General features: G+C 43.1%; 1 protein-coding gene across 1 annotated transcript in view; it reads left to right on the top strand.

Moving 5' to 3' along the window:
* The window catches only part of TRPM3 (transient receptor potential cation channel subfamily M member 3), a 532,037-nt gene that overhangs the window by 444,143 nt on the left and 66,766 nt on the right, over positions 1-21,128 (top strand). Inside the window, exons 21-22 of the mRNA XM_044287287.1 lie at positions 10,778-11,029; positions 19,628-19,802. Coding sequence (XP_044143222.1) covers positions 10,778-11,029; positions 19,628-19,802 — 427 coding nt within the window. The remainder of the gene's footprint in view (positions 1-10,777; positions 11,030-19,627; positions 19,803-21,128) is intronic.

The raw sequence follows: 21,128 nt of genomic DNA, 5'->3' as shown, positions 1-21,128 counted from the left end.
GAATGAACTTCTGCACCACCAAATTCAGCACATGCGCCAAGCAAGGGATGTGCGTCAAACTGACTAGTCCCAGAGCTGCAACGAGATTTCGCCCATTATCACACACCACCAGGCCGGGCTTGAGGCTCACCGGCAGCAACCACTCGTCGGTCTGTTGTTCTATACCCCGCCACAACTCCTGTGCGGTGTGGGGCCTGTCCCCCAAACATATGAGTTTCAGAATGGCCTGCTGACATTTACCCCGGGCTGTGCTGAAGTTGGTGGTGAAGGTGTGTGGCTGACTAGATGAGCAGGTGGAAGAAGAGGAGGAGGAAGTCGAGAAGGAGGAGGTGGCAACAGGAGGCAAAGAATGTTGCTCTGTGATCCTTGGCGGCGGAAGGACGTGCGCCAAACAGCTCTCCGCCTGGGGCCCAGCTGCCATTACATTTACCCAGTGTGCAGTTAGGGAGATATAGCGTCCCTGGCCGTGCTTACTGGTCCACGTATCTGTAGTTAGGTGGACCTTGCCACAGATGGCGTTGCGCAGTGCACACTTGATTTTATCGGATACTTGGTTGTGCAGGGAAGGCACGGCTCTCTTGGAGAAGTAGTGCCGGCTGGGAACAACATACGGTGGGACAGCAAGCGACATGAGCTGTTTGAAGCTGTCTGTGTCCACCAGCCTAAATGACAGCATTTCATAGGCCAGTAGTTTAGAAATGCTGGCATTCAGGGCCAGGGATCGAGGTGGGCTAGGTGGGAATTTACGCTTTCTCTCAAATGTTTGTGAGATGGAGAGCTGAACGCTGCCGTGTGACATGGTTGAGATGCTTGGTGACGGAGGTGGTGGTGGTGTTGGTGGTACATCCCCTGTTTGCTGGGCGGCAGGTGCCAACGTTCCTCCAGAGGCGGAGGAAGAGGCCGAGGCGGCAGCAGCAGAAGAGGCCGAGGCGGCAGCAGCAGAAGAGGTAGCAGGGGGAGCCTGAGTGACTTCCTTGGTTTTAAGGTGTTTACTCCACTGCAGTTCATGCTTTGCATGCAGGTGCCTGGTCATGCAGGTTGTGCTCAGGTTCAGAACGTTAATGCCTCGCTTTAGGCTCTGATGGCACAGCGTGCAAACCACTCGGGTCTTGTCGTCAGCACATTGTTTGAAGAAGTGCCATGCCAGGGAACTCCTTGAAGCTGCCTTTGGGGTGCTCGGTCCCAGATGGCGGCGGTCAGTAGCAGGCGGAGTCTCTTGGCGGCGGGTGTTCTGCTTTTGCCCACTGCTCCCTCTTTTGCTACGCTGTTGGCTCGGTCTCACCACTGCCTCTTCCTCCGAACTGTGAAAGTCAGTGGCACGACCTTCATTCCATGTGGGGTCTAGGACCTCATCGTCCCCTGCATCGTCTTCGACCCAGTCTTGATCCCTGACCTCCTGTTCAGTCTGCACACTGCAGAAAGACGCAGCAGTTGGCACCTGTGTTTCGTCATCATCAGAGACATGCTGAGGTGGTATTCCCATGTCCTCATCATCAGGAAACATAAGTGGTTGTGCGTCAGTGCAGTCTATGTCTTCCACCGCTGGGGAAGGGCAAGGTGGATGCCCTTGGGAAACCCTGCCAGCAGAGTCTTCAAACAGCATAAGAGACTGCTGCATAACTTGAGGCTCAGACCGTTTCCCTGATATGCATGGGGGTGATGTGACAGACTGATGGGGTTGGTTTTCAGGCGCCATCTGTGCGCTTTCTGCAGAAGACTGGGTGGGAGATAATGTGAACGTGCTGGATCCACTGTCGGCCACCCAATTGACTAATGCCTGTACCTGCTCAGGCCTTACCATCCTTAGAACGGCATTGGGCCCCACCATATATCGCTGTAAATTCTGGCGGCTACTGGGACCTGAGGTAGTTGGTACACTAGGACGTGTGGATGTGGCAGAACGGCCACGTCCTCTCCCAGCACCAGAGGGTCCACTAACACCACCACGACCATGTCCACGTCCGCGTCCCTTACTAGATGTTTTCCTCATTGTTATCGTTCACCACAACAACAAAAATATTATTTGGCCCAATGTATTGTATTCAAATTCAGCTGAATATAAATTTGAGGCCTAGTATTTAGGCGCTGGGTGACCGGTATAGATTTACTTACAGAATTAGACTTGGAAATGCACAGTAGCGTGTGTGTGAAGTTATTCTGAATGACCCTATGTGCACCTTGAATATTATATACCCTTTTAGGGATAGATTTCAAATAGCTCTGATACAGCAGAAACCACTAAATTATGAAATTGCTAAATTGGGAATTGTATTTCAACCCAGAACAAAAAATGTGCTTTGACGGACACTAAATAACTTGCCCAGCCAGAACAGTACAGCGGTAACGACAGATTTAGCGGGATATAAATTTGAGGCCTAGTATTTAGGCGCTGGGTGACCGGTATGGATTTACTGACAGAATTAGACTTGGAAATGCACAGTAGCGTGTGTGTGAAGTTATTCTGAATGACCCTATGTGCACCTTGAATATGATATACCCTTTTAGGGATAGATTTCAAATAGCTCTGATACAGCAGAAACCACTAAATTAGGAAATTGCTAAATTGGGAATTGTTTTTCAACCCAGAACAAAAAATGTGCTTTGACGGACACTAAATAACTTGCCCAGCCAGAACAGTACAGCGGTAACTACAGATTTAGCGGGATATAAATTTGAGGCCTAGTATTTAGGCGCTGGGTGACCGGTATGGATTTACTGACAGAATTAGACTGGGATATGGCCAAAAAATAACCACACTATTGCTGGTTAAATGCACTTGGTGTGACAGCTTGACCAACCACACTACTGAGGGTTAAATGCACTTGGTGACAGGCGCAGCTTGCCCCTGATGTAGTATATGGCCAAAAAATGAACAGACTATTGCTGGTTAAATGCACTTGGTGTGACAGCTTGACCAACCACACTACTGAGGGTTAAATGCACTTGGTGACGGGCGCAGCTTGCCCCTGATGTAGTATATGGCCAAAAAATGAACAGACTATTGCTGGTTAAATGCACTTGGTGTGACAGCTTGACCAACCACACTACTGAGGGTTAAATGCACTTGGTGACGGGCGCAGCTTGCCCCTGATGTAGTATATGGCCAAAAAATGAACAGACTATTGCTGGTTAAATGCACTTGGTGTGACAGCTTGACCAACCACACTACTGAGTGTTAAATGCACTTGGTGACGGGCGCAGCTTGCCCCTGATGTAGTATATGGCCAAAAAATAAACAGACTATTGCTGGTTAAATGCACTTGGTGTGACAGCTTCACCCTGATGTAGGCTTTAGCCAAAAAACAACCACACTATTGAGGGTTAAATGCACTTGGTCGCAGCTTGTGCTGGCGCACCACAAGACACAAAATGGCCGCCGATCACCCCAGAAAAAAGTGACTGACAAACGGTCTGGGCAGCCTAAAAACAGTGAGCAATTGAGTATCAGCAGCTCAATGATCCACAGCTGCAGATCGATCAATTAATCAAGTCCTTTGGAGGAGTTAATCTGCCTAATCTCGCCCTACTGTCGCAGCCGCAACCTCTCCCTATGCTGATCAGAGCAGAGTGATGGGCGGCGCTATGTGACTCCAGCTTAAATAGAGGCTGGGTCACATGGTGCTCTGGCCAATCACAGCCATGCCAATAGTAGGCATGGCTGTGACGGCCTCTTGGGGCAAGTAGTATGACGCTTGTTGATTGGCTGCTTTGCAGCCTTTCAAAAAGCACCAAGAAAGCGTCACAAAAGCGCCAAGAAAGCGACGAACACCGAACCCGAACCCGGACTTTTACGAACAGTTCGAGTTCGCTCATCCCTAGTCACCACCTCCTGCTGTAGAAAGCTCCGGGCAGCCGTCTTCACAGCGCACTAGACTGAATACGCATGTACAGGACCACCGGTCGCTCCCTGTATTGTACAAGCCTTTACTGACTCCTGCACAGCGCGATGTAAGCGCTGTGCAGGAGTGACAGCATAGCGATCAGCCACAAAGGCTGATCGCTATGCTGTGCATGTCACAGGGGGCACTTTGGATGGCAAACAGGGGGCACTGGATGGCAAACAAGGGGGCACTGGATGGCAGACAGGAGGCACTAGATGGCCCAAGGGGGTGATGAATGGCACAATGGGTGCAATGGATGGCACATGGGGCAATGAATGGCACAAGGTGGCAATGGTTGGCACAATAGGGTAACTGGATGGCAAAATGGGGTCAATTGATGGCACAAGTGGGGCACTGGATGACCCAAGGAGGCACTGGATGGCAAACAGGGGCACTGGATGGCAAACAAGGGGGCATTGCATGGCACAATGAGCGCACTGGATGCCACAAGGGGGGCAATGGATGGCACAAGGGGGCACTGCATGGCACAATGAGGGCACTGGATGGCACATTGGGGTAACTGGATGGAACAAGGGAGCAATTGATGGCAGAATGGGGGCAATGGATGGCACAATGGGGACACTGGATTGCACAAGGGGGACACTGGATGGCAAACAGGGGCACTGGATGGCAAACAAGGGGGCACTGCATGGCACAATGGGTGAGCTGGATGGCACAAGGGAGGCAATGGATGGCACAATGGGGGAACTGGATGCCACAAGGGGTTCAATTGATGGCACAAAAGGGGCAATTGATGGCAAACAGGGGCACTGGGGGCACTGCATGGCATAGTAGTGACACTGTGGATGTCACTGTTATGGAGGTACTGTGGATGTCACTGTTATGAGGGCGCTGTGGATGTCACTGTTATGGGGCACTGCGGATGTCACTGTTATGGGGGCACTTTGGACGTCACTGTTATGGGGGCACTGTGGATGTCACTTGTATGGGGGCACTATGGATGTCACTGTGTGGATGTCAATGTTATGGGTGCTGAGTATACGTGATAGGGCTCGTGTACAAAACCGTATCTGTTTTGCGGTCTGCAAGTCACGGATCCACTAAATAAGGTTACTGTCCGTGTGCGATTAACATTTTTTTGCAGTCCTATTGAGTTCTATGGGTTGTAGATCTGCATAATGAGGACCAGAATAGGACATGTTCTATCTTTCGCAGAACTTACATACAGATGTGGAATGCACATGGACGTCATCATTGTGTTTTTTACATCCGTATGTCAGTTCCAGTAAAGACAGAACATGTTCTATTCTGGTCTTCAAAATGAGGACCTCAAATCTATAGAACTCAATGGGATTGCCAAAATTGTGGATCGCAAAATGGATAAGGTTGTGTGCATAAGGGTTTAGATCAGGGGTGGCCAACCTTACAGACGCAAAGAGCCAGAAAAAGAATTTTATGACTACCAGAGGAGCCACAAGCTATACATTTACACACAAGTCACTGTATATTTCGCCAATCCTCATCAGAACTCCAAATCAGACCCCCAAAATAAGACCCCCAATGCTCAGATCAGACAACACAAACCAAACCCCCCGTGCTCAGATCAGAACCCCCCGTGCTCAGATCAGAACCCGGTGCTTAGATCAGACCCCCAACTGGGCGCAGATCAGACCCTTCCGTGCTCAGATCAGAACCCCCGTGCTTAGACCAGACCCCCCGTACTCAGATCAGACCCCCCCCCCCGTGCTCAGATCAGACCCCCCCCCCGTGCTCAGATCAGACCCCCGTGCTCATATCAGACCCCCCGTGCTCATATCAGACCCCAGTGCTCAGATCAGACCCCCCCGTGCTGAAATCTGACCTCCCTGTACTTAGATTAGACCCCCCATTGCTTAGATAAGATCGTCCCCATGCTCAGATCCCCCATGCCCAGTACTATAATTTAAAGAAATCGCCTACCTCTCCTGATTGGGCATCGGGCTCCTGATCAGGCACCTGCTACTCTGCAGGTCTGACACGGTCTCCACTGTGACCTGATGCGCACAGGATCAGGTCATATTGCGCGTCCCCACCTACTAAGGTTGTCACGATACTCAAATTATGTAAAATTGGGAAAGGGAGCGATTTAAACTTATTTTGGTGTTTTTTTTTTTACTTTTTAATTACTATTAGCTCACTTAGGGGCTAGAACCCTTGTGCTATTCACCCTAATAGAGCTCTATTAGGGTGAATAGGACTTCATACTGTCCCTGCTGCCCTGTGCATAGTATACACAGCAGCAGGGAGATTACAATGGCAGCCAGGGCTTCAGTAGCCTGTGGCCACTGCCACCAATGATACTAATACTTGGGGGGAGGTACTGCGCCACCAATGGTTAGAATTTATAATACTGGGGAGGGGAGCGCATTGCGGCACCAATGAATGTAATTAACACATTAATTCAAGTATAGGAGGCAGCAGGTGCCGGCGGCGGTATCACATACCCGGCCTCAATAACAGGGCATGCGATCCGCCGAACCGCGATAATTAACCTCTCAGGTGCCCTGTTATTGAGGCTGGGTTCCGGGTATGCGATACCTGCGCCAGCACCCGCTGCTTCCTATACTTGAATTACTGTGTTAATTACATTCATTGGTGGTGCAGTGGCCACAGCCGCTTCCCTTCTTCTCCCTGCTATCCCCCCATTGGTGGCAGCGGCAGCCACGTCACAGTGGAGAGGGAGGGACTCCCTCCTTCTCCACTGTGCTAGTGAAGAGAACATGGTGTGCACTGAGAGTGGCGCCTGCCATGTTCTCTATTAGGCTGTGCAGCTGCTTCCCATCTCCACCGCTAGAGCCGCACTTGAAGCGGCAAAGAGCCGATTGCGGCTCGAGAGCCGCGGGTTGGCCACCCCTGCCCTAAGGTAAAAAAAAAAAACTGTGACAAAAAAGCCTTTTTTTTTTGTCACCTTACATCACAACAATTGCAACTCCAATCGATCAAAAAGGCGTATGCCCCCCAAAATAGTACCAATCAAACCGTCACCTCATCCTGCAAAAAATGAAACCCTACCTAAGACAATGGCCTAAAAAATAAAAAAAACTATGACTCTCAGACAATGGAAACACTAAAATATGTTTTTTTCTGCTTCAAAAATACTATTATTGTGTTAAAGGGAAATAAATAAAAAAAGTAGATATGTTAGATATTGCCGTGTCCATAACAACCTGCTCTATAAAAATATCACATGACCTAACCCCTCAGGTGAACAGCGTAAAAAAAATATATATATATAAAAACAGTGCCAAAAAAGCAATTTTTTGTCACCTAACATCATTTCAAGTGCAACACCAAGCGATCAAAAAGGCGTATGCCCCACAAAATAAAACCAATAAAACCGCCATCTCATCCCGGAAAAAAGAGCTCCTACCTAAGACAATCGTTTAAAAATGTAAAAAGCTATGGCTCTCAGACATGTTTCAAAAATGCTATTATTGTGTAAAACTTAAATAAGAAAAAATATACATATTAGGTATTGCCACATCTGTAACAACCTGCTCTATAAATATATCATGTGACCAAACCCCTCAGTTGAACACTGTAAAAATAAATAAATAAAACCTGTGCCAAAACAACCAATTTTTTGGGTCACCTTGCCTCATAAAGTGTAATAATGAATGATCAAAAAAATCATATGTACCCAAAAATGGTACCAATAAAAACATCAACTCTTCCTGCAAAAAGTGAGCCCCTGCACAAGACGAACGGCAGAAAAAAAAAAAATATAGTGTTCAGAAATTGGAGACACCAAATTTATTTTTATTTTTTTATGCTTTATTATGTAAAACTGAAACAAACAAACAAACAAAGAAAGTAGACATATTTGATATCACCACGTCCATAACAACCTGCTCTATAAAAATAGCGCATGATCTAATCTGTCAGAAGAACGTTGTAAAAAATAAAAACAGTGCCAAAACAGCCATTTTTTGGTTACCTTGCCTCACAAAAAAACATAATATAGAGCGATTAAAAATCATATGTACCCCAAAATAGTACCAATAAAACTGTCACCTTATCCCCTAGTTTCCAAAATGGGGTCACTTTGGGGATTTTCTACTGTAGTGGTGCATCACTGGGGCTTAAATGAGACATGGTGTCTAAAAACCAGTCCAGCAAAATATGCCTTCCAAAAACCATGCGGCAGTCCTTTCCTTCTGCGCCCTTACATCAGTTTACGACCACATGTGGGGTGTTTCTGTAAACCGCAGACTCAGGGTAATAAATGTTGAGTTTTGTTTGGCTGTTAACCCTCGATGTGTTAAAGAAAAAAATTTATTAAAATAAAAAATCTGCAAAAAAAGTGAAATTTAGAAATTTAATCTCCATTTTCATTTAAATCTTGTGGAACACCTAAAGGGTTAACAAAGTTTGGAAAATCAATTTTGAGTAACTTGAGGGGTATAGTTCCTACAATAGGGAGGGACATTTATGGGGGGTTTCTATTTTAAAATGGCATTTACAAAATGATGCCAACATAAAGTAGACATATGGGGAATGTTAAGTAATAAATATTTTATGAGGTATCACTTTCTGTTTTAAAAGCAGAGAAATTGAAATTTTGAAAATTGCAAATTTTTCAAAATTTTTGGTCAATTTTAGATTGTTTCATAAATAAAGGTGAACTATATTGACTCAAATTTATGACTGTCATGAAGTGCAATCTGTCACGAGAAAACAATCTCAGAATGGCTTGGATAAAAAAAAGCGTTCCAAAGTTATTACTACATAAAGTGACACATTTCAGATTTGCAAAAAATTGCCTGGGCAGGAAGGTGAAAACTGGCCTGGGATAGAAGGGGTTAAGGGCTCAAATAGTAGTCCACAATGCACGGGCACTGGCTGTGTGCACTCCTGGTGCAGATGTGGATCCATTGACTTGAATGGGTCCGCGATCTGCACCACGGAGTGCACACAGCCAATGCCCGTACGTTCCGGACTGGCCGTTTATAGTCCGCAATATGGGCACGGGCCCTTATTTTCAGCTGCATAAGCCCTAACAATTACTCTCCTTTTATGATCTATACCTGGTCATACCTTTAGTGCCATCACAAATTTACAAACTAATACATTTATTTGAAACTATAAGAATGATTTAAAGTAACTTTCCACCAATGATATGCATACCTCCCAATCGTCTTGTATCTGGCGAGAAATCCTGGATTTCAGTGGCTGTCCCATGGTCCCGAAACGGCTGAGGTATGTCTCGCTCTCAGCTGATTGTAATGGTGAAGCAGGTAGCTGTCCGCTTCCTGCTTCACAATTCGGCTCAGCTGCCAGCGCTCCCCAGCAGCAGCACAGTGTACTGTCACACATCAAGCTGCTGGACTGTGGAGGAGGAGCGGGGCATACCGGAAATCGACCTCTGCTCCTCCTACACAGCAGCAGCCTGCTGCTGCTCCTGTGGGGAGCTGTTATCATTAGAGGAACTAAGTGACTATTTACTATTTTTTTAGATAGCTGTCAGTCACTGATGGTTGTACATGGAGGAGGTGTTATCAGTAATTGATAGCATTCTCTGTGTAAGTGTGTATACATAGATATCTGTCAGTCACTGATGGTTGTACATGGGGGAGGTGTTATCAGTGAGTGATAGCATTCTCTGTGTAAGTGTGTATACATAGATAGCTGTCAGTCACCGATAGTTGTACATGGAGGAGGTGTTATCAGTGATTGACACCATTCTCTGTGTAAGTGTGTATACATAGATAGCTGTCAGTCACTAATAGTTGTGCACAGGGGAGGTGTTATCAGTGATTGATAGCATTCTCTGTGTAAGTGTGTATACATAGATAGCTGTCAGTCACTGATAGCTGTACACAGGGGAGGTGTTATCAGTGATTGATAGCATTCTCTGTGTAAGTGTGTATACATAGATAGCAGTCAGTCACTGATAGCTGTACACAGGGGAGGTGTTATCAGAGATTGATAGCATTCTCTGTGTAAGTGTGTATACATAGATAGAAGTCAGTCACTGTTAGTAGTACACAGGGAGGTGATATCAATGACTGATGGCATTCTCTGTGTAAGTGTGTATACATAGATAGCTGTCAGTCACTGATAGTTGTACATGAGGAAGGTGTTATCAGTGATTGATAGCATTCTCTGTGTAAGTGTGTATACAGAGATAGCTGTCAGTCACTGATAGCTGTACATGGGGGAGGTGTTATCAGTGATTGATAGCATTCTCTGTGTAAGTGTGTATACAGAGATAGCTGTCAGTCACTGATAATTGTACATGGAGGAGGTGTTATCAGTGATTGATAGCATTCTCTTCTCTGTGTAAGTGTGTATACATAGATAGCTGTCAGTAACTGATAGCTGTACATGGAGGAGGTGTTATCAGTGATTGATAGCATTCTCTATGTAAGCGTGTATACATAGATAGCTGTCAGTCACAGATAGTTGTACACGGAGGAGGTGTTATCAGTGATAGCATTCTCCGTGTAAGTGTGTATACATAGATAGCTGTCAGTCACTGATAGTTGTACATGGAGGAGGTGTTATCAGTGATTGATAGTATTCTCTGTGTAAGTGTGTATACATAGATAGCTGTCAGTCACTGATAGTTGTACATGGAGGAGATGTTATCAGTGATTGAAAGCATTCTCTGTATAAGTGTGTATACATAGTTAGCTGTCAGTCACTGATAGTTGTACACGGGGGAGATGTTATTAGTGGTTAATAGCATTCTCTTCGCATTTTATATACAGATAGCTGTCATTAACTTACTGAACATCAGGGCTCACATGACATGAAGGGTGTCACAATATGGCACCTTTGTAGAAAATATATAAATCCTGATATTTGTAAAGTGTGATTGAAATCTAACCAGTGTTTGACTCTATGATATTTGCACGGATAGTGTATTTCAGCTATGTTTTTAATCCTTTCAGATCTTGATGTCGGAACCAGGAAAGCTGTTACAGAAGTTTAAAGTCTGGTTGCAGGAATACTGGAATGTGACTGACCTCATCTCTATCCTGCTTTTCTCCATTGGGATGATACTTCGCTTACAAGAGCAGCCTTTCAGCAGCTATGGGAGAGTGATATACTGTGTTAACATTATCTACTGGTATATACGTCTGCTAGACATCTTTGGTGTGAACAAATATCTTGGACCCTACGTTATGATGATTGGCAAAATGGTGAGCAGGATTTTTACATTTATAAACATGATGGGGGTTAAAAAGTCTACATATTCACATTTTACAATCTAACACAGTATTCAGCATTTTAATAAAAAGTATTAGAACACATCTCATGACAATATGGGGCCGCAATCTGTGCCAGGAATAATAGGTTGTCGAAGCTGGCATCCAAGCAGGTCCCATAAATGCACAACTAATGATAAATCAGGAAACTGGGCAGGCCAAAGAAGTGTTGCAATCTGGCAGAGAGATTCCTTAGAAAACCCTAAGAGGCAACACATTTGACAGCAGGATGTCCTGCACATATCACTGAGCTGTTAGTGTCCCTTGTATCACGGTTAGGGGTGACTGACTGACATATGTGATCATCACAGCAGCAGTTGGGGCAGGGTGTCACTTAACAGCAAAGGCAGCACTCACTAAGTGGCCTCCATACTTGAACCTGGCAGTCGACGGATCTCAACCAGAACCTTGATTCGTCACTAAAGACAATATTGTTCCAGTTCATAGCAGTCCAGGTTTCTTTTATTACACCACTGCAGACGAAGGTAGTGGTGGCTGCCTGTCAATGACAGGACACGTAATGGGTGCTGTGACACCAAATTTCCTTCTGCTAAGTACCTGGAAATGGTCCAGACAGAGAAGGGGTGTGTAATTAAGGTGCTATGTGTATCTGGATTGTGGACAATGAAACTGTGGCAGCTGTTTGTGCTTGTTGGTGGATCAAACAACCTTCTCTACTGGTGGTCTATCTGGGCCACCCAGAGCATGTTCGCCCTTTATCCATGCTCTCACATAGCTACTGCTTCTAACACACAGCCAGGTCAGAATGACCTACCGTAGATGGCGCGTAGATGGCGCGCAATTCATCAAAACAACCATTCTGCCTCTCGTAGTCTAATGATGCAACCCCTCTCACAGACAACAAAGACAACTTGGCAAAATGCCTTTGAGTGCATTGTAGAGGCATATCTAGCAGTCATCAATCTCTCGCCAAGAAACACAGTACCCAAAAGTAGCCTCTGAGAGCCTTTTTATAGTATAAAAGTCCAAAGTATTGGTTACTCAATATTTAGTTGAAACACCTTTGGTAGTGATTACAGCCTACCTTCTTCTTGGGTATGATCCCACAGGGTTTGCATACATTTTCAGGTCTCTCCAGAGATGTGTTTGATTGGGTTCAAGACAGGGCTTTGGCTGGGCCACTTAAGAACATTCACAGAGGTATCCATAAGCCACTCCTTTGTTGTCTTGGCTGTGTGCTTAGGGTCATTGTCTTGTTGGAATGTAAACCTTCAGCCCAGTGTGAAGTCTAGGTTTTCATTAAGAATATCTCTGTATGCAGCTTTCCCTTAGCTCTGAACATGACACTTAAATTTGAGGCCAAAGTTCAATCTTGGTTTCATTGGACCAGCAAATCTTGTTTTTCACAGTCTGAATCCTTCAGGTGCAAACATTTGTGTATCTTTTACTGAGGAGAAACTTCTTTCTGACCACTGGAAGTTTCTTGCTCTTGCACACAGGATCATTGGAGCTCAGCCAGAGTGACTGCTGCATTCCCGATAAACTTTCTTACCAAGATCCTTTTACCCTGTCCCTGATTACTTAGTTTTGGGGGCACCCAAACTATAAAGAGTCCTGGTTGTTGGAAATCCTTTCATTTAAGAATTATGAAGGCCACTGTGCTCTTGGGAACTTTCAGGGCAGCAGTAATTTCTTGTACTATTCTCCAGATATATGCCTCCACACAATCCTGTCTCTGGGCTCTACAGGCAGTTCTTTCATCCTTATGGCTCGGTTTTCGCTCTGATATGCATTGTCATCTGTGAGTCCTTATATAGACAGGATTGTGTCTTTACAAATTATATCCAATTAACTGAATTTACCATAGCTGGACTTCAGCCAAGGTGTAGAAACTTCTCAAAGATGATCAAGAGAAATGTGAGTAATTTCATGTGTCATAGCAAAGGGTATGAATACTTATATGCAAGTGAAATTTCAGGTTTTCCTTTTTAATAAATTTGCCAACATTTATAAAATTGAGTTTTTGCTTTCTCATTAAAGGGGTTTTCTGCAGCCCTCGCTTGTTTGTTTACCTGAGTTTTAAGTGACCGTACACTTTACCGTTTATGGAAATGCAGCAGTCTGAGGACTTGAGGCTATTAAAGGGGTTATCTGCAGCCCTCCCTTGTTTGTTTACCTGAGTTTTAAGTGACCGTACACTTTACCGTTTATGTAAATGCAGCAGTTTGAGGACTTCAGGCTTTTAAAGGGGTTTTCCAAGATACTCTTTCAATGGACCAACTGCAAGCATCTTGTTAAATTAATAAAACTTTAGCTTACCCTCCCAGCCAACTCTAACCCAGCAGTGTGGCTCTGTCACCTCCGCAGCAGTGACACATTGATTTGGCTGCATTTGTGACTTTGCATATACTACTGCAGCCAATCACTAGCCTAAGTGGTCTTATGCCATACACTGCTGAGTGAGATGTCACCTCTGCAGTCAAAACCATATGTGACTACTGCAGTAGAGCAGCACCACTGGATCTGAGGGGGCTGAAAAAGTGAGCTACAACTTTTTTCATTTTATTTAACAAGGTCCCTGTGATTGGCCAATTAAGAATTTAACTTGGAAATCCCTTTTAAGGAGACTACTACATTACTGAATGAGGTTTTCAGCCAGTAAGCTTGGCTGTGCTTATTTGAGGACTAGAGTGTGGAAAACTGAAGATAGAAAGCATTGCTTGGCTTGGGTTTATGATTTATTTTTCCATCTGGTGGTAGTTTGTATTTCAGAAAAACTTTTACGGAATAAAGTTTCCATCATGAAGCGAAAAGCCTATGGCTCTCCTAGACAGCTATCTTCTGCACCGGATGTGGGTGCTGGAACTACACAGGTCTGTCCACGTTGAAGTGAATGGATCTAGTTATTGCTGCACTGCTCACATTCACTGTGTTTGGCCCTGGAGCTACTGCAGAATACCTGATCGGCAGGGATGCAGGAGTCAAACTTCCTTCGATCTCATATTGATTACCTATCTTAAGAATAAGCCCTCAATATTCGAATCCCAGAGAACTTCCTTAAGCAATCAGTTTAAGAAATACATCTGCAAAATATCTTATAGTCTAGTAACTCTGTAAATAGAAATGAGACAAACAGCCCTTGGGTTCATGAAATGTATTGATGGCAAAGACAGAAACTCTATGGTAATGAGGTTAAAGTAATAGTAAACTGTTATTGTTAACTCTTTTGGACCTTTTATTAGTGTTACATTTAGTTGAAAAAGCATACCTACATTTTTATTTTTTATGGTGGCAAGCCTACTGTATTTGCCTTAGGCTACTTTCACACTAGCGTTTTTACTGGATCCGGCAGGGTTCAGCAAAAACGCTTCCGTTATTAATACCGCCATCTGCATCCGTTATGAACAGATCCGGTTGTGTTATCTTTAACATTGCCAACACAGATCCGTAATGAACTCCATTGAAAGTCAATGGAGGACGGATCCGTTTTCTATTGTGGCAGATTGTGGCAGATAAAACGGATCCGTCCCCATTGACTTATCTTGCTCCGCATCCCAGGACGAAAAGCCAACTACAACATGTTGCGGTTTGCTCTCCATTATGGGAGCGCAACTAAACGGAACAGAATGCACTTTGGAGCACTCCGTTCTGTTCAGTTGTTTTGTCCCCATTGACAATGAATGGGGACAAAACTGACACGTTTGTTTTTCGGTAATGAGCCCCTATGACGGATCTCAGTACCAGAAAGCTAGTGTGAAAGTAGCCTTAAATATGGCACTACCCTCCTTTTATGCCACGTGATTGCACCCTAACACTATCAAAACATTATGGGGGAGATTTATCAAACTGGTTTAAAGGAAAACTGGATTAGTTGCCCACAGCAACCAATTAGATTCCACCTTTTATTTTCCAAAGGAGCTCTGAAAAATGAAAGGTAGAATCTGATTTGGTGCTATAGGCATCTAAGCCAGTTTCCTTTACACCAGTAACTGTGTGTACCCAGATATATAGAAACTTAAAGCCAGTTCCCTTCAAATACTGACTCTCAGGTGACTTCACAAGATGTGATACCAAGTATCATGGTGCGTGTGAATAAAAGAAGCATGTCTTCATGAAACTTTGCATATCCACACCCTATGTAAGGAGTTGTAGAATTTGAGAAGAACACATATGTGACATATGTTAAAATTCTTATTGCTACTTTAGGCCTTTAGTCAACATTATGTTTGAGTTATAAGAAAACTCTCGAAGGCCCCAAATGTTATACAATAAATGAAGAACACATACTCACCAGGCCCTAACAGGCTTCCTTACATGGCAGGGCTGATGGCCATTGTTAGACCTCCAGTTGCCACTGCTGCTATCAGAACTCTGCAGTCGTGTCCCAGGGAGCCCAATGGGGTACAGAGGGTGACTATTGACAGTGGCATCTCCATATGCAATATAATGTTCCCCGATCAGCCTTAGGCTACTTTCACACTTGCGGCAGCACGGCAAACAAGCCAAGAGGCAGCCAGACAAAAACCGCAGCGTGCTGTAGTTTTATTCCAGCAGCCTCTCGGCATGTTTGCCGTGCTGTAGCCGGACTTCTGGCCTACCCCCATTATAGTGAATGGGGCCGGAGCAGACTTCCGGCGTCATGGTGGATTTGCGGTAGTACGGATGCGGCAGGCTGTTCCCCTGTCGCAAGTGTGAAAGTAGCCTTAGCGATGAAACAACTGGCTGGTGAGGTGAATAAGATTGATTATCTTATTACAGTTACAGATTTTTCAAGGGGTGGGATATATTAGGTGGCAATCAGTCAATTCTTGAAGTTGATTTAAATTCAAGAATCTGAGTGACTTTGAGACGGGCTATATAATATGGCTAGAAACCTGGGTCAGATCATCTCCAAAATGGCAGGTCTTGGGGGGGGGATGCAGTGATTAGTACCTACCAAAGTGGTCCATGAAAGGACAACTAATAAACGGATGACAGGGTCATGGAGACCCAAGAATAATTGATGTGCATGGGGGAAAAAGACAAGCCTGTCTTTAACTCTGGCTATGATAGAAAGGTGACAGAAAAAATAGGGCTTGGCAGTTTTCTATATATTGGGCTGTGTAGTCACAGATAGTTCAGAGTGCCTCTGGTGACCTCCTCTGTCTGAAAGAACCTTCCATTGTAATTTGGGCATCAGAACTCTACTATGGAGCCTAAGTGGCCTAGGCGTATGTATCATGTTTACTTTTACAAGATGTGTATGTGCCTCATTAACCTGGAGAAGGAAGGGCACCAGAATGCACTATGGAATGAATTCAAGCCAGCAGAGCCAATGTGATGCTAGGAAAACATGGACCCTGGCATTCAAGCAGATGTTACTTGGTACTGTCATGTCCTACATACCTAAACATTACAGACCAAAGACATCCATGGTAATATTCCTTAAAGGCAACAGGATCCAGGGCTGCCATCAGGAATTTCAGGGTCCTGTGCAGGCAAATCATGTGGGACCCCTCCAGCCCCTTTCACACTCATAGCCATAACAACCATAATGTTTTTTTTTTTTACATCAGGCCATTTTGCTATCCACATTAGTAAGATTTTAATTTTTATCACCTTTTATTATGGGTTAAATTAAGGGAAAAAATGTTGCCATTTTTCTTTATGGTGTATACTGATCACCATAATTAATGTGTTCATTATATTGTACAAATTATTATGATTACAGGGATACCAAGTACTGTTTTGTGATATTTAATAGTAAGTATCTTAGAAAAATGCAATTATTGTGCTGTATTTCTTTCTTTCTTTCTATATTTATTTTAGGAACATTAACTTTGGTTTTTAGCCATAGAAATTTTATCGCTATAGTATAGCATTTCTATAGATTAATGGGCAAGGCTGCTGCCTGCTATATAGAAGGTCTAGGGTTCAACTGCCAGCTAAGACCTGTCAAATAATTTCTTTTGTAAAAGCTATGGCCGAAAAATTGAACTTTTACTTTTCTATCTCTTTTATGGTAAAAGTTACATTTTTCTGCAGTTATTGGTAGAATAACAATGCAAAACCATTAAAATAAATGAATTCCCAAATAACTTCTTTAAAGAAGTCCATCACCAGTGTAGACAGTCAATTCGTATTCTGTCGTTCGCTATCCTTTCACAGCCAAAACCACAAACAGCTCCCTTACTATATATTGCACCTCAAAAATATACAGACACTATTTCACATCTACTTCTTTTAATCCTTTGTGAAATGAGAGTGAGTACATTAGTGAACTATATTTTCAATTTAATTTCATACATGTGCTCAGGCTGTAAAATACATACACACTATGGCTAGAAAATTGAAATATTATAAATGCACAATAGAATTACAGTGCACCCTACCTGAGATGGTAAAAACTGTGCTATAGTGTAGTATATACTGTAAGTAGCACTAGAGTGTTAATCATAAGGAAATCCTTACATAATAAATGCCATACAAATGAATCATAGAGTGATGTTTCATTATTACAAGAACATATTATAAAGAAAATATATTCTATAACTTCATACAGTCTACTATTTGCTTTTCATAGTTCTAGTTTTTGAACTACTAGGCTGTCATATTAATAGCAAGGAATCATCACTTAGGAGTAGGATTTTTGTACATGACATTAAGTTCTCTTCCTACATAAACTGTGAGATCCCACACTTCTCTAACAAAGTCATCAAAACCCACACATATCACTACACTGGTTCTGCCGGTCTCCTGAACACAGTTCTAAAATCACACTGTTTAACAAGTATGACTGTGCTGATAAGAAAAAAGGGGAAAGTAGCCTTTGTCAGCTAAACAAATGTAAAGATACAAGGTGCAGCAAAAGGCCTGATATATCAACATCTATTCTTAAAAAGGGGTTATCCCATGATAAATATAAAAATGAAAATCAGACATCATATAGTCCATGATAATCTCTTTCTAACATATGTAGCTATAACCAGCCCTGTACCTCGCATGGATCCAGAGATCTCCCCATTTATTGCTCTGCTAGATTTATTTCAAGCTCAGACATCTGAAATGTATTTAAACAAGGGCAGGATTACAGCCCAAGAGATGGGCAGCTTGTGCCACTTTGCTATAAGGGAAACAAACCTGCACAGGACTCCCTGTAATGACACCAGTTGTCAACTAGACTTCACCCATAGCAGTTGCCTTTGCCAGGTACTAACAGTGTCTCCTGGTAGTCAGATAACCTCAGGACTTAGTGTAGGGCAGAACTGTATAACAACCGGATGGTCGTAAGAACAATAATATGAATGCATGTATCAACACTATCAGGTAACACAAATTCTAGATAATTGGAGCTCACCAATAGATGACAGGACTCTTATGCTGATGATAACGGATGATGGTTAGAATAGATGATGATGATGATGATGACAGTCAGGTCCTGGAGCAGACGAATAATGATAACCAGAAATAAAAAATAAAAAAACAGATCTACCCCAGAATACTAGCCTAATACCGATACCACAGACCGTACACATCCCCCTGGTGAACCCCATCTCTGCAATACTGTCCTAAAACAAAACAAACAGCTTTGGGACCCAGAGACAAAAACACCCCAAGAGCAGAGCTGAACAAGCAAAGGCAGAGAGACGAAGAAAAGGTGAACTACAAATAAAAAGGACTGAACAAGGATACTCACAGGAACTAACTACGCAAGAAGCTAGAAAATAAATACTACAAACATATCAGATGCAAACACACAGAGCTTACGCTTTTACTTCCAAGAGCGACCAAAAAAGACCAAAAATAGTAAAAGAAGGTTTATCCAGTCAGGAAGAAATTCCCAGATGAGTCTGGCCTGCATTAGTGATCAGCTATCAACTGCCCCCAAACAAATTAATAAACAGGAGGACTACGCAGCAGGAAAATGGCTGCTCATAGCATTCCCTTTTTCACATTCAAAACAATGCCACCAAACAGGGGAGGGACAACGGCCAGAGATTCATGCCAAACTACTGTGCTGAAATGAAGGGTTGGGGGAATCAATAAGTTCTTGACTCTCATGTCCTGGAATGAAGAGGTCTCATGGCATGAATTAACACCAGTGGAGGCCACCATTTTGGTTTTGTTTGTTTTTTTGGCTCTGAGGTTCCTTTGCTTTATTTATGCCCTGGTTTTCACATTTTTTTATGATTATAGCTTGGCAGAAAACATTTTAGATGGAATACAATGCAGTACAATCTATGGTTTGGTGACTCATTTGGTTGACTGAATTCCAATCAGACCGGGGAAAGACCTGCATTGAGCTTTTATATTTTCTTTGCTTACAACAGGTTTCCCCAGTTTTGTCCCGCAGTCCAATACACATATTCACACTTTGTTGAATATTTTGTTTGATATAAAATTGGCCTGAATGTGTGTATGGTAGGTAAATTTAATTTTCAAACCGTTTAATGGCAGGAAAAGATATGTGTACTCTGTGTAGTATGTCAATATAGTGAAATCTACGAAAATGTCCATCTTGATTATATGATTGTGTTCATACTCTTCTAATTTTCCACTTTTGCTTATACTTCTTTTCTATGTTCCATACAGATGATAGACATGATGTACTTTGTGATTATCATGTTGGTAGTGTTGATGAGTTTCGGTGTGGCAAGGCAAGCAATTCTCTTTCCAAGTGAAGAACCATCATGGACTCTAGCTAAGAACATTTTTTACATGCCTTACTGGATGATCTATGGGGAAGTCTTTGCTGACCAAATAGACCGTAAGCAAGCCTTTCATGATTCTCTAGCTACTTATTCAAGTATTTTTTTATTGCTGTAGCAAAGTAGTCCTCTGTACACAATAAATGGCTCAGGATAGGACAGCTTCATGAATGGAACATGTGATGGAACAGGTATATTTCTCTTTTGTTATGTATAACAAACAAAAGAGTTTTCATTATTTATAGCAAGAACTGAGAACTCTAGAAGAAAAACGGCGCCTGAAGATGTGCTTACCTTATAATTAGGCACAGACCTTGTCATAAATTAGGCACATCCTAAGGCAGTCCATGCACCTAGATTGAAATCTACTTCAGCTGGTAGCTGGAGTAGATTTCAGTTGTCATTTACACCAGCTCACTGGCGTAAACAATAGTGAATGTGTCGAGACTGATGTCCCACACTTCAATTACTATGCTTTCCCTTTAAGTGCAAGGATGTGGTGTGTTATACAACAATTTATTACTACTAATGTCCATTAGGAGTATATTACACCTGTTAATCCTGCACCTACCTAATTAATAAAGACTTAACTTTTATTAATTATTGCTAATATGACTTATGTAAATAACTAAATCATTAAAACTCCCAGTAATCACTGGCCTTTGTGTATTACTTGAATTGCCCTGTCAGGATTGTCACCTGACAAGGTATACCTTCTACTAGGTGAATACACACTAGTGCCGAACTGGCTGCGCGCTGCCTGTATAGTGTGTAGGCACTGTGTGATTTCTTGACACTATATTACTAGGCCACAGTGATAGACTGTTTTAAAGTTACAGCTTCACGTGAAGCTCTAATTTTAAAACAGTCTATCACTGTGGCCTAGTAATATAGTGTCAAGAAATCACACAGTGCCTACACACTATACAGGCAGCGCGCAGCCAGTTCGGCACTAGTGTGTATTCACCTAGTAGAAGGTATACCTTGTCAGGTGACAATCCTGACAGGGCAATTCAAGTAATACACAAAGGCCAGTGATTACTGGGAGTTTTAATGATTTAGTTATTTACATAAGTCATATTAGCAATAATTAATAAAAGTTAAGTCTTAGTTAATTAGGTAGGTGCAGGATTAACAGGTGTAATATACTCCTAATGGACATTAGTAGTAATGATATCCCACACCACACCCTGCCCTAGCCAATACTTTTGAGAAAGTGACAGGGGCAGCATAAAAATGCCACTTGTGCCTAAATATAGGTGCAGTGGCATTTAAAAAGTTGCAAACCGCAGGTTTGCAACTTTTTATGTCAGTTTCTGGTGTAGAGTGTCATAGTCAATGACCACCAATGTGTATAGTCTCATGTGGACAGGGCAACTATAGCA

This window comes from Bufo gargarizans, chromosome 1 (genome assembly GCF_014858855.1).
Source record: "Bufo gargarizans isolate SCDJY-AF-19 chromosome 1, ASM1485885v1, whole genome shotgun sequence".
Classification (NCBI taxonomy): Eukaryota; Metazoa; Chordata; class Amphibia; order Anura; family Bufonidae; genus Bufo; species Bufo gargarizans.
The sequence above is the reverse complement of the archived record's forward strand: the minus strand, read 5'-3'. Positions and strand labels throughout refer to the sequence as shown.